Consider the following 14,136-nt stretch of genomic DNA (forward strand, 5'->3'; position numbering starts at 1 on the left):
GTAGATGTTTTTTTTTGTTAAATATTCCTAAATAAACTTTCTATACAGATACATGTCTCACCTGTATTTTATGTTAATATCACAATGCTGATGTTGAAATTAAAAAGCTATGTCTCAATATCTGATTTTTCACTGAACAGCATTCAGAGTCAATGAATCATGACCAGGGGGTGCCCAACCCAGGATAACGTTGAGAGTTCCATCTATATGTCCCCATTCAAATACATTGATTGTCAAACTAGAGGCTCTAAAGAGCCTGTGTCGCTCACCTTGGTCTATGTGAATATTAAAGGAAGCAGATGGATTCATGACAAAATTGTGTTTTGGTGATGGTGATGTGTTTGTACATCTTACTTTACTGAACACTGCTGCTTAAAATTATCTCTATCTATAATGAACTTGGCCCATTAGTTTCAGTGGAAAATGTCAGTAAAAATTTACAAATTTTATGAAAATTGTTAAAAATTGTTAAAAATTGACTATAAAGAACAATAACTCCTAAGGGGGTCAATTGACCATTTCGGTCATGTTGACTTATTTGTAAATCTTACTTTGCTGAACATTATTGTTGTTTACAGTTTATCTCTATCAATAATAACATTCAAGATAATGACCAAAAACAGCAAAATTTCCTTAAAACTAACAATTCAGGGTCAGCAACCCAATAACAGGTTGTCCTATTCATCTAAAAATTTCAGAGCTGATAAATGTTGACCTGATCAACAATTTTACCCTTTGTAAGATTTGCTTTAAATGCTTTGGTTTTTGAGTTATAAGCCAAAAACTCATTTTACCCCATGTTCTATTTTTAGCCATGGCGGCCATCTTGGTTGGATGGCCGGGTCACTGGACACATTTTTCAAACTACTAACCCAAAAGATGATTGTGGCCAAGTTTGGATTAATTTGGCCCAGTAGTTTCAGAGGAGAAAATTTTTGTAAAAGATTACTAATCTTTACGAAAAATGGTTAAAAATTGACTATAAAGGGCAATAACTCCTAAAGGGGTCTACTGACCATTTCAGTCATGTTGACTTATTTGTTAATCTTTCTTTGATGAACATTATTGCTGTTTATAGTTTATCTCTATCTATAATAAAATTCAAGATAATAACCAAAAAGAGCAAAATGTCCTTAAAATTACTAATTCAGGGCCAGCAACCCAACAACGGGTTGTCTGATTCATCTGAAAATTTCAAGGCAGATAGATCTTGAACTGATAAACAATTTTACCCCATGTCAGATTTGCTATAAATGCTTTGGGTTTTGAGTTATAAGCCAAAAACTGCATTTTACCCTATGTTCTATTTTTAGCCATGGCGGCCATCTTGGTTTGATAGCCGGGTCACCGGACACATTTTTCCAACTACTAACCCAAAAGATGATTGTGGCCAAGTTTGGATTAATTTGGCCCAGTAGTTTCAGAGGAGAAGATTTTTGTAAAATATTACTAAGATTTACGAAAAATGGTTAAAAATTGACTATAAAGGGCAATAACTCTTAAAGGAGTCAACTGACCATTTCAGTCATGTTGACTTATTTGTAAATCTTACTTTGCTGAACATTATTGCTGTTTACTGTTTATCTCTATCTATAATAATATTCAAGATAATAACCAAAACCAGCAAAATTTCCTTAAAATTACTTATTCAGGGGCAGCAACCCAACAATGGGTTATCCGATTCATCTGAAAATTTCAGGGCAGATAGATCTTCACCTGTTTAACAATTCTACCCCATGTCAGATTTGCTCTCAATGCTTTGGTTTTTGAGTTATGAGCCAAAAACTTTACCCCTATGTTTTATTTTTAGCCATGGCGGCCATCTTGGATGGTTGGCCGGGTCACCGGACATATTTTTTAAACTAGATACCCCAATGATGATTTTGGCCAAGTTTGGTTTAATTTGGCCCAGTAGTTTCAGAGGAGAAGATTTTTGTAAAAGTTAACGACGACGACGGACGCCGGACGCCAAGTGATGAGAAAAGCAGGCCATGTGAGCTAAAAAGGGGGTCCAACCACTGGACACCTCCCCCTAGGTGTCCAACAGTTTATTTTTATCAATTGAAACAAAGTAAAGTTCAGTTTACGCATTTAGGATCAGGGATGATTCCACTATATAGTTTAGGGCCGCTTAACGGCCCTCAAATCGGCCAGCGGCCCCAAAAAAATGTTTCCCAATTCAGGAAAATAAAACAAAAATCGGTATTTCCGGAAAAGTTTCCGTCATCGATTACGGCAACTATAATTTTTCATAGTTTGTCGTCAAAACATAGTAAAATCCCGATAAAAATGCTGACTATGATCGCATTTTATTAACAACGATTTAATTATGTCAACATGAGGTAAACAATTTTAGCGGCCGGATTCAATTGTAGTTAAAATGTTATAAGAGTATGTGGTCTCGTAAAAGTAGATCGCTCAGCAGGTTGATAAAAAATATGCTTTTTGTCAAAATGGGTGTCAAAACAGACCTCGGCAAAGAGCAAATTTTATATAACATTGATGAATGAATGTGAATCATTATGGTAAAAGCTGCTGCGGGCAGATCGCCCAGCAGAGCCGGTTATGTTGATTAAAACTTGTTTTGTAAAAGAAATTATTTTATATTTTGCTCTTTTTTCGGCAAAAGACAAAAGTTTGAGCGTTTTTGAAAATAATGTTGATGAAATAAGACCCCCCCCCCCCCCCCCAAAAAAAAAATACGATGTCATCATTATGGAACTGTTTCAAAAGATATGAAAATAATCCAAATAATTTTAAAGTTCACTGGTTCAATTGCTTTAAATAACTTATCAATTAAGCATATATATATATACTTTTGTAATTGCTTTTCTTAATTCAACAATTGGCCAGTTCTATTTGAAATATATTTAAATTTTTTTCTCTGGTTAATATGGCAAGCCGTTTTGCTATTTAATCTAACTTCAAGATATCTCATAAACTTTATAAGATATCTTATATAATAGTTCATTAGATATTTGATATAGTTTGAAAGTTTGAAAGATATCAAATAAAGTTTATAAGATATTTTATATAGTTCACGAGATATCTGAAATAATTTATGAGATGTAGTTTATAAGATATCTCATATAATTTTCTTAATATGATATCTCATACAAAACATATTTATAAGATATTTCATATACTTTAAGATATCTTAAATAAATCTTATATATTATATGAGATATCGTATATATTATGAGATAATTTGAAATTCAAATAAATAGCTAAAGGGCCTGCCATAGGTTTATGTTAGCTGGTACTTGTGGTGTTTTTTGTAATAGGCCTCGTTTACCAAAGTTAAGATGATAGTGCATCATATGCAATGATATTCATGTATTACAACTTCCCTGGTCTCAATCCAATAATTTCTTCATGCAATCAGTGTACAGAAGAAATTAACTTAATATTCATTTTCCGTTTTTACAGGAAAATGATATATTATTTCGTCTTATATTGTATGCATAAAAAATTCCCAATTTGATATTCAAGGGACCCATTTGTAAACACCTGGAATCATCCCTGAGGATACCAACACCGCTACAATTGAAGCTCAATGTGAACCTTATCTTAAACACACAATACCTAACTAATGCTGTACAGTCTTCTTAAGATTATCTTTTGCGTATAAATAGTAAGCAGTTTACTACTATACATTTTATACATCTGGCCAAAAAGGGATCTCCATGGCCTGTTAAACGATGGCGGCCTTCCATCGTTAAAATATCATGCGCCATCGTCAAAAGATGCCCGCCATCATTAAATAATCTTCCGCCATAGTCAAATGAAACCCGCATTGTCAAAAATTGTTTTCGTTTTTCTAGCAGCCGCCATTTTTGTTAGCAATTATAATCAATTAACCCTTAGGTTATTGTATTATAATCCATAGGGCCCCCCTTGATTACAGTTTTAATGCCCTGAGGTATATCCGGCCAAAGATCACTAATCACTCGTACAGGTAGATCGACACACCTTGCATGAGATCAAGATAGATGACTGATTGCATTATTTAATAACAATTTTCAGCAAATGGAAATTAGATTAAAAAATAAATTTTAAATCCAGTAATAAAGAAAAAAAAGTTCAAGTCGAACACGTGCTTATATTGACGACTTACGCAATCAGCATCCCCCCTTTTTAAACAAGTACAAAATAAGACATTAAACTGAACATTATTCATGCCATATAACACGAGCACAGCAATTATCGATAATATTTAATATCTTTACAAGTTCAAAAGTAAATACACAATTATTAACTATAACTTGATAATATCTGAAGAAATTTTGTATCGTAATTCCGAATTCATTCTGTAATTTACAATCAAATTGATACATCCAGTCTTCCAGTTTTCATTCAGTATCGAAAGATAAATGTTGCATAGTAAATATATTACTATGAAATAAGCTATTTAAAGTCATTAAAAAAATTCAGTTGTAAACGTTTGTCCTCCAAATCTTTTCTTCAGTGTTTTACAAAACGATTACGAAACTTCTGGTATTTGATGCTGCAAATCGTCGATTCCAGTTCTGCCTTTGACAGTGAAAAAAAAAATAAAAAAATATCCAACCGATTTTTAAGCCCTATTCAATTACCAAAATAGCAAGAATACGAAGTGGGAACCCCAAGGACAGCACATCATTCTTGACAAAGGGGGAGCAATGCAGGCTTGGCATTGGAATTGTTACAAATGACATTAAATGAAAATATTTGTTATTCTATGCTGAAATAAATAAAATAAGCAATCAAGTTATATCAGCCTTCTCACCATTCCTTTCATGGAAATTAAGCAATAAAATGTTTTCGATCACGCCACACCCGTGAACGCGGGATTTTGTCATGGTGAAAGTTCCTCTATCGTTCAGTTTTCATCCATGGAGATTCCTGCAGGCTTTGATATATGCAATGCATCTGGTTAAGAATTGGCCACATCTTCCTATCTTTATCATGTTTATGTTAGTAATAAAATAGATTGATCATGTTTATAATCATCCTATCTTTATCATGTTTATGTTAGTAATAAAATAGATTGATCATGTGTATAATCAAAACATGCTCCTAAAAAAATCTGAGTTAACAATATTGTCATTGTTATTTATTATGACATATTGTTATTATATTTTTTTATGAGATTTTGTCATATTTTATTGCACTGATAATTTTAAACACAAAATATATACCTTATCTTGGTTCCAAACCAGCCAGTTTCCTGCATTGTGTGTTAGTTTATGTTTGTCACACATCCATTCACTGGTTTGCACAGCTTCCGTTTCACTGATGAAACATTGCATCTGAGAACATGAATATTCAATGTGAAAAGGTGATTGTTGGCTGCGTTTTGCATGGATTGTGGACTGATAGAAATCTGATATTCTCTCCATTGTTGTAACCAAGCATTCCTTAACACCTGTAGCTATATCTGGTACAATTAATCCTGAGGAGGTTCTGTGGATGATGTAAAGAAGAATCTTGTTGCCTTCAACACATACAACAATATCATGTGACTTGTCAAAAGATAAACCAATAAATCCTGAAAACAGGAGTGTTCTTCCCTCGTACTGCTTTAAAGTCCACATGCTCAGACATGCACTGATGAGACGATTTGGTAGGGCTGGTGGTATGATGGTTCCTTTGAAAAGAAATGCTAAACAAATAGCTCTCTCTGGTGTACACTCTTTGTCCATGAAGCTGGTGGTGTTTCGCTCTATAACCATGCAGGGAACAAAAAAGTTTTCCACTGGTAACCGACTTCCTGTAATTGTATCATATCTTCGCTGCTCTGCCAAGATGTCCAAATAAATAAGAATGTTAAATATAAACTCTTTGTATGGCAGAATTGCACTGAAATCTTTTTGTTCCCAAATAAAATAGAGGTCCTCCCGTCTTATGGTCCCACTTTCTGACATCCGCTTGAAAGTTTCCTGCATTCTTGTTTCTTTGGGCCAAAATACTTTATCTGCAAAATATAACAAAATAAAATCTTATAAAAATAGAACAAAATGTGGTGTTAATTGCTAACAACTTGTCAACACAAAACAAACCGATTGGTATATCAGGTAGGGTTAAACATGTTTGTAACTAATTAAAGTTCCCTTGAAATCCTACAAAAGTATTTGACCAGAGAATTATTTGAGTTTTGTGAACTAGTAATTGGGTTCAAAACTTTACCTTGCCATTATGTTTTACAACTTCACATTATATTGACCAAGTGTACTAAGTTTCAACTCCATATGACCACAACTCCAAGATAAGCTACTGTCATAAGCATTTTGTATAAGTTTTCATGAAATTGTGTTGAGAAATTTGGGGACAAACGTACGGACATTGGTAAATCCTAATGACCCTAGCTGTACTATTGTAGGGGCATAGGAATGGGTTGGTTTATGTTTAATGTACAAGTTTGAAAACCAAATGGACTAATTTTAGGTTTTGATCTACGTTACTTTCGCAATAAGTGCTAAGAAATTAAGTAAAGACCCTGTAGATCATTGCATTACACATGTAACATTAATATAAATTGTAGGATGAAACAAAGATCAATTAAAAGATACATATTATCGCATAAACAGAAAGTAAGCGAATTCATTTCAGCTTTAATTGGTTTTTAACAGGATGAATAATACGAGTGAAAACCCTGGTATTGAAAAACTGTCTGCTTATTATATAATCATTCTTTAAAAAGCACTAAGAACATAACAATCATTGCTCAATATCATATATATATATAACATATAAAAATATGTACTCTGACTCATTTCAAACAACGGAATTCATAAATTATTCTTTTAAACATGTTAAAGGTCAGAGTTCCAATATTAGTTGTAATATAAATATATTTGTATCTGTCACAAACACATAAAAAGAACACTCAACTGTGAAACAAGAATGGAAAAGCTCCAACCAATAGTATTGACACAAATGAGTATATATTGAAAACACAACCTGAACTGACATAAATACCTGTCACAAAGGACTTCATGATCTCTATAATAGGTATTGACATGAATACATGTCATAAACGACCCCATAACCTCCATAATAAGTATGGAAATAAATACCTGTCACAAAAAACACATTTCCTCAATTATTAGTATTGACATAAATATGTGTCACTAAGGACCTAGTACCTCCAAAATAAGTATTGACATACATGCCCGTCACTAAGGAACTAATTACCTCTATAATAAGTATTGACATACTTACCTGTCACTAAGGATCTCCTAACCTCCATAATAAAACTGATATAAATATCTGTCACAAAGACTTGCATAACCTCCATAATAAGTATTGACATAAATACATGTCACAAAGAATTTCATAGCATCCATAATACGTATTGACATAAATACCTGTCACAAAGACCCTCAGTACCTCCATAATAAGTATTGACATAAATACCTGTCATTAAGACCCTCAGTACCTCCATAATAAGTATTGATACAAATACCTGTCACTAAGGACCTCATAACCTTGATAGTAAGTACTGACTTAAATACCTGTCATTAAGAACCTCATTACCTCCAAAATAAGTATTGACATGAATACCTGTCACAAAGACTGGGAGTACCTCCATTTATAATAAGTATTAATATTAATATCTTTCATTAAGACCCTCATTACCTCAATAATAAGTATTGACATAAATATCTGTCATTAAGACCCTCAGTACCTCCATAATAAGTATTGACATAAATATCTGTCATTAAGACCCTCAGTACCTCCATAAGTATTGATATAAATACCTGTCACTAAGGACCTCATAACCTCAATAGTAAGTATTGACTTAAATACCTGTCATTAAGAACCTCATTACCTCCAAAATAAGAATTGACATGAAAACCTGTCACAAAGACTGGCAGTACCTCCATAATAAGTATTGATATGAATACCTGTCACAAAGGATCTCATAACTTCCACCATAAGAAGTGGGTTGATGATGACGTAATTTCCTAGCTGTGGAGTCTCAAAGTATACAATCTTCCCAAGTGAGTGGTTGAAATGCAGGAAATCTTTGAGTTGGTCTGGAGACAATACTGACACCTTGCTTATAGCATTTAATTCTTCAACATCCTCTAATGACAAGATTTGTTTTCCTTCGGCCACCAGTTCTGCAATCTCAAGCTCAAGGGGGACACATGCATTTGGCATTTGTTCGCCCCAGCACGGATGTTCAAACGTAAGATCTGTAATGGTCTTTTTGAGGACGTCAATTTCTGGGTCTGTTTTATCCCTTGCATTAACAAATATCCGTTGTGTAAGGATTAGGTGGTTTCTTCCCTCATGATCCTTGAACAACTCCTCTACTCCATTGTACAACTGTTCACGCTTGGACTCAACATCCTCCTGAAAGGTGATAATTAAAGACATTATCTATGATCTTTTAAAAATGATTTTTTTTCTAAAATGAATGGTCATAGTAAACATTAAAGAACATTACAAAACAGTTCATGCTTTTTATTTACTAAATAGATTTAATACACACCAATAGTTATGTATTTTGAAGTGTTATGTGTTGTCTACTAATAATATAAACAGAAAGGGAGGAATCAATGGAAAACCCCTCCCCCCAATAAACTAGAGGCTCTAAAGAGCCTGTGTCGCTCACCTTGGTCTATGTGAATATTAAACAAAGGACGCAGATGGATTCATGACAAAATTGTGTTTTGGTGATGGTGATGTGTTTGTAAATCTTACTTTACTGAACATTCTTGCTGCTTACAATTATCTCTATCTATAATGAACTTGGCCCAGTAGTTTCAGAGGAGAAGATTTTTGTAAAAGATAACTAAGATTTACGAAAAATGGTTCAAAATTGACTATAAAGGGCAATAACTCCTAAAGGGGTCAACTGACCATTTCAGTCACGCTGACTTATTTGTAAATCTTACTTTTCTGAACATTATTGCTGTTTACAGTTTATCTCTATCTATAATAATATTCAAGATAATAACCAAAAACAGCAAAATTTCCTTAAAAAAAACCAATTCAGGGGCAGCAACCCAACAACAGGTCGTCCGATTCATCTGAAAATTTCAGGGCAGATAGATCTTGACCTGATAATCAATTTTACTACATATCAGATTTGCTCTAAATGCTTTGGTTTTTGAGTTATAAGCCAAAAACTGAATTTTATCCCTATGTTCTATTTTTAGCCGTGGCGGCCATCTTGGTTGGTTGACCGGGTCATGCCACACATTTTTTAAACTAGATACCCCAATGATGATCGTGGCCAAGTTTGGTTTAATTTGGCCCAGTGGTTTCAGAGGAGAAGATTTTTGTAATAGATTACTAAGATTTACAAAAAATGGTTAAAAATTGACTATAAAGGGCAATAACTCCTAAAGGGGTCAACTGACCATTTCAGTCATGTTGACTTATTTGTAAATCTTACTTTGCTGAACATTATTGCTGTTTACAGTTTATCTCTATCTATAATAATATTCAAGATAAATAACCAAAAACAGCAAAATTTCCTTAAAATTACCAATTCAGGGGCAGCAACCCAAAAACAGGTTGTCCGATTCATCTGTAAATTTCAGGGCAGATAGATCTTGACCTGATAATCAATTTTACTACATGTCAGATTTGCTCTAAATGCTTTGGTTTTTGAGTTATAAGGCAACAAGAGGCTGTCACAACGACAGCAAACCGGATTTATTAATATTTATTTGTGTCCTGGCAATATCACAAGAACCATTACTGATGAATGGTGAAAGTTGAAAATCGTCAATATCAACTTTGACCTCCATTTTGTCATCAGTATCAACATCTTAAAATTTGAAAAGCTTAGATTGAATGGTTCATGAGTAAATGCAACAACGTGAATGGAAACGCCATTTCACAATCTTTCAAGAACCATAACTCCTGAACGGTAAAAGTCAAAATCGTCATTATTGAACTTGACCTCTAATTTGCCATCAGTAACAACATATAAAAATTTCAAAAGCTTTGGTTGAATGGTTCATGAGAAAATGCACGGACACGACTGGAAACACCATTTTTCAATCTTTCAAGAACCATAACTCCTGAATTGTAAAAGTCGCAATCGTCATTATTGAACTTGACCTCCATTTTGTCATCAGTAACAACATATTAAAATTTGTGAAGCTTTGGTAAAACAGTTCATGCGTAAATGCACGGACACGACTGGAAACACCATGTTTCAATCTTTCAAGAACCATAACTCCTGAACGGTAAAAGTCAAAATCGTCATTATTAAACTTGACCTCCATTTTGTCATCAGTAACAACATATTAAAATTTGGGAAGCTTAGGTAGAACAGTTCATGTGTAAATGCACGGACACGACTGGAAACTCCATTTTTCAATCTTTCAAGAACCATTACTCCTGAACGGTAAAAGTCAAAATCGTCATTATTGAACTTGACCTTCATTTAGTTGTCAGTAACAACATATTAAAATTTGGGAAGCTTAGGTAGAACAGTTCATGCGTAAATGCACGGACACGACTGGAAACTCCATTTTTCAATCTTTCAAGAACCATAACTCCTGAACGGTAAAAGTCAAAATCGCCATTATTGGACTTGATCTCCATTTTGTCATCAGTAACAACATATTAAAATTTGGAAAGCCTAGGTATAACAGTTCATGCGTAAATGCAGGGACACGACTGGAAACTCCATTTTTCAATCTTTCAAGAACCATAACTCCTGAACGGTAAAAGTCAAAATCGCCATTATTGAACTTGACCTTCATTTAGTTGTCAGTAACAACATATTAAAATTTTAAAAGCTTTGGTTGAACGGTTCATGAGTTAATGCACGGACAACATTTGATTCCCTCCCTCCCGCCCGCCCGCCCGACCGACCGACCGCCCGCCCGACCGCCGTACATCCCCAAATCAATAACCGACATTTTTGTCACAAAAATCCGGTTAAAAACTGAATTTTACCCCTATGTTCTATTTTTAGCTGTGGCGGCCATCTTGGTTGGTTGGCCGGGTCATGCCACACATTTTTTAAACTAGATACCCCAAATGTGATTGTGGCCAAGTTTGGTTTAATTTGGACCAGTAGTTTCAGAGAAGAAGATTTTTGTAAAAGAATTAGATTACTAAGATTTACGAAAAATGGTTAAAAATTGACTATAAAGGGCAATAACTCCTAAAGGGGTCAACTGACCATTTTGGTCATGTTGACTTATTTGTAAATCTTACTTTGCTGAACATTATTGCTGTTTACAGTTTATCTCTATCTATAATAATATTCAAGATAATAACCAAAAACAGCAATATTTCCTTAAAATTACCAATTCAGGGGCAGCAATTCAACAACGGGTTGTCCGATTCATCTGAAAATTGCAGGGCAGATTGATCTTGACCTGATAAACAATTTTACCCCATGTCAGATTTGCTCTAAATGCTTTGATTTTTGAGTTATAAGCATAAAACTGCATTTTACCCCTATGTTCTATTTTTAGCCATGGCGGCCATCTTGGTTGGTTGGCCGGGTCACGCCACACATTTTTTAAACTAGATACCCCAATGATGATTGTGGCCAAGTTTGGTTTAATTTGGCCCAGTAGTTTCAGAGGAGAAGATTTTTGTAAAAGTTAACGACGACGGACGACGACGACGGACGACGACGACGGACGACGGACGCCGGACGCAAAGTGATGGGAAAAGCTCACTTGGCCCTTCGGGCCAGGTGAGCTAATAATTACGGTGGATTACTTCAAGGAGTTGCTCATTCAGACCTCAGTGTAAGCAAGAGTGGATAAGTGTTTCATGTGGTATGGGAATCAACCGTCATGTCCTGTTTTCGAATTTGTGCAAGTCTAGTTTAACTATGTCAAGCTTTTTTTTAAAGACTTGTGGATAAATGAACTTCGACAGGGACAAAAAGGTAGCAAAATTGAAATCAAATCCTCAAACAAAGATAGGCGTATGCCTTTAACATACACTGCATGAAATGATGCATTTATTAGAAAATTATATCCATATAAAAGCTAATATATATTTTAAATTTCAAAATTTATCATTAGTATAATCCATTTGAAAATATCTTATTTACACCGTATTTACTTTAAGTTTAATATAACCAATAAACTTTTAAGAATAAACCCAATTTACATATACTTTTAAAGTTGTATAAATCTAAAATTTATTTTCTTTTAAATTACAGTAAACCTATTTAAATGAGAAATTTAAATTATGGAAAATTTAAGTAAATTTAATAAAATTAGAAATTTAAAGCAGAACAAATGTCTTTATTTTTCTGATTTAAACCATTTACTGTGAATTAAATTTAAAGTTTACAAATGCAATAATTAAAATAAACTTTTTATATACTAAATTAAATATTGTTAAATTTTCGTAAATTTGAAAATTATTCATATGTAATTGCCATTAAATTTAATATTTAATATCAATTTAATACCCGCAATAAACTGTTCCAAATGTTCTAAGTAACTTCTTTCTTCCTTTTTTTGTTTGTTTGTTTGTTTGTTTGTTTGTTTGTTTGTTCGTTTTTGGTTTTTTTTCGATTGTTATAAGCGTTAAAAAGGGGAAAGGGTGTGTGCAAATATGTTGATAGTTTGATGATTTACAAATCTACAAGATTCACAATTAACAAGAGTGTTTGTATTTTTATAAAGATGGTTAAGTGAGACTTAGGCCATAACCTTATGCACAAATTTTCTGTACCATATGGCTGTAAAAGTTTCAAGCTTCAGGTGTATCTTGACTTGCTACATGCCTATATGTCATTTATCGTTTTTTGTTCCGTAATGAGGTAAAAAAGAAAAAAAAGAACTGCATTTTGCTTCTAATATTCTAAACGCTAAAAAACGTTAAAAAGGACACCGGCACTTTGACTCAGCAAAAGGTAATTCGATCAATCAGTAATCAGAAGACTCTGGACTATGAATCTTAGAAAAGACTGCCCTGAGAATATTTTCACATCAAACAATTAGAATCACGAAATTGCAACGATAAACACCAAAATCGAGCAGCACACCTATATCATAGTCCCGATACTCAAGAAGTCATTTTGCAATATAAAACTCTGAAATTATATTTTTCTTATTTACACAAGAAGCCCCGGGAAACAAGTTATTTACAAGTATAAATAGTAAAGTAAATACATTTTATGTGGTCATATTCTTTATTATGCACATTCAAATAGCTACATGTTTGAAGAAGTGTTACATATTCGGCATCACATTCTGATCAAACCTTATTTTGATAAATAAAAATCTAGACAAACTGAAAATGTGTTCTTTATACTTCTATATTCATTTTTTACATTAAATTTAGGATTTCTTTTTTTCTAGAAGTCAGCGTATTGATGACATGTACATATATGTTCATTATTCGCCATACCCTGTATAAATTATAGGTATATTGATCCCAGGCCAGAGGCCAGAGATATGATTCGCACCTAAATGGGTGGATATTGGATCAATTTCTATGAAATTACGTAATCAATGTAAGATCGGAAATGTGATCCATACTATAAACGGGTGGATATTGGATCAATATACCTATAATTTACGAAGAATTGTTCTGTTAAGTTAAAGAAATCTGGGTTGAAAACATAGTTGATTTCATAGTTAAGGTACCCAAGTTTCCATACCTTTCCAACAACAATCAACAATCAACACACTATCAGTTAGATTTAGCCTTTATCTCGCTTGATAGCATGCACCTGTACATAAGTTGTTCATAATCTTACCAATTGTTGAGTTTAGCATGCGCCTGTACATAAGTTGTTCATAATCTTACCAATTGTTGATTTTAACTCAATTGAGTAAAATATATAACCAGATGCTCCGCAGGGCGCAGCTTTATACGACCGCAGAGGTTGAACCCTGAACGGTTGGGGCAAGTATGGACACAACATTCAAGCTGGATTCAGCTCTAAATTTGGATTGTGATTAAATAGTTGACACAGCATAGGTTTCTGACACAGAATGAATGTGGTCTAATGAACTTAAAATACTTTTTTTTCCTTTGAGCAATTCACTATGCTGTTGAATATCAATCCTCTCAAAAAAGTGTTTGAAGAAATTTTCTTTTTATTTATGAAATCTGAAATGAGAAAAGTTTAACCCCCCCCCCTATTTTTGTTCTCACATCCCCCTTTCCCTTTGTTATCACTGAATAGTAAATATTGTT

At 33.6% G+C, this 14,136-nt stretch overlaps 1 protein-coding gene across 1 annotated transcript in view; it reads right to left on the bottom strand.

Moving 5' to 3' along the window:
* Positions 1-14,136, bottom strand: part of LOC139497742 (uncharacterized) — a 99,486-nt gene that overhangs the window by 18,768 nt on the left and 66,582 nt on the right. The window contains exons 12-13 of the mRNA XM_071285977.1: positions 7,890-8,343; positions 5,181-5,956 (exon numbers count right to left, since the gene is read on the bottom strand). Of these exons, the coding sequence (XP_071142078.1) occupies positions 5,181-5,956; positions 7,890-8,343 (1,230 nt within the window). The remainder of the gene's footprint in view (positions 1-5,180; positions 5,957-7,889; positions 8,344-14,136) is intronic.

Source organism: Mytilus edulis, chromosome 12 (genome assembly GCF_963676685.1).
Source record: "Mytilus edulis chromosome 12, xbMytEdul2.2, whole genome shotgun sequence".
In the NCBI taxonomy this organism is placed as follows: domain Eukaryota; kingdom Metazoa; phylum Mollusca; class Bivalvia; order Mytilida; family Mytilidae; genus Mytilus; species Mytilus edulis.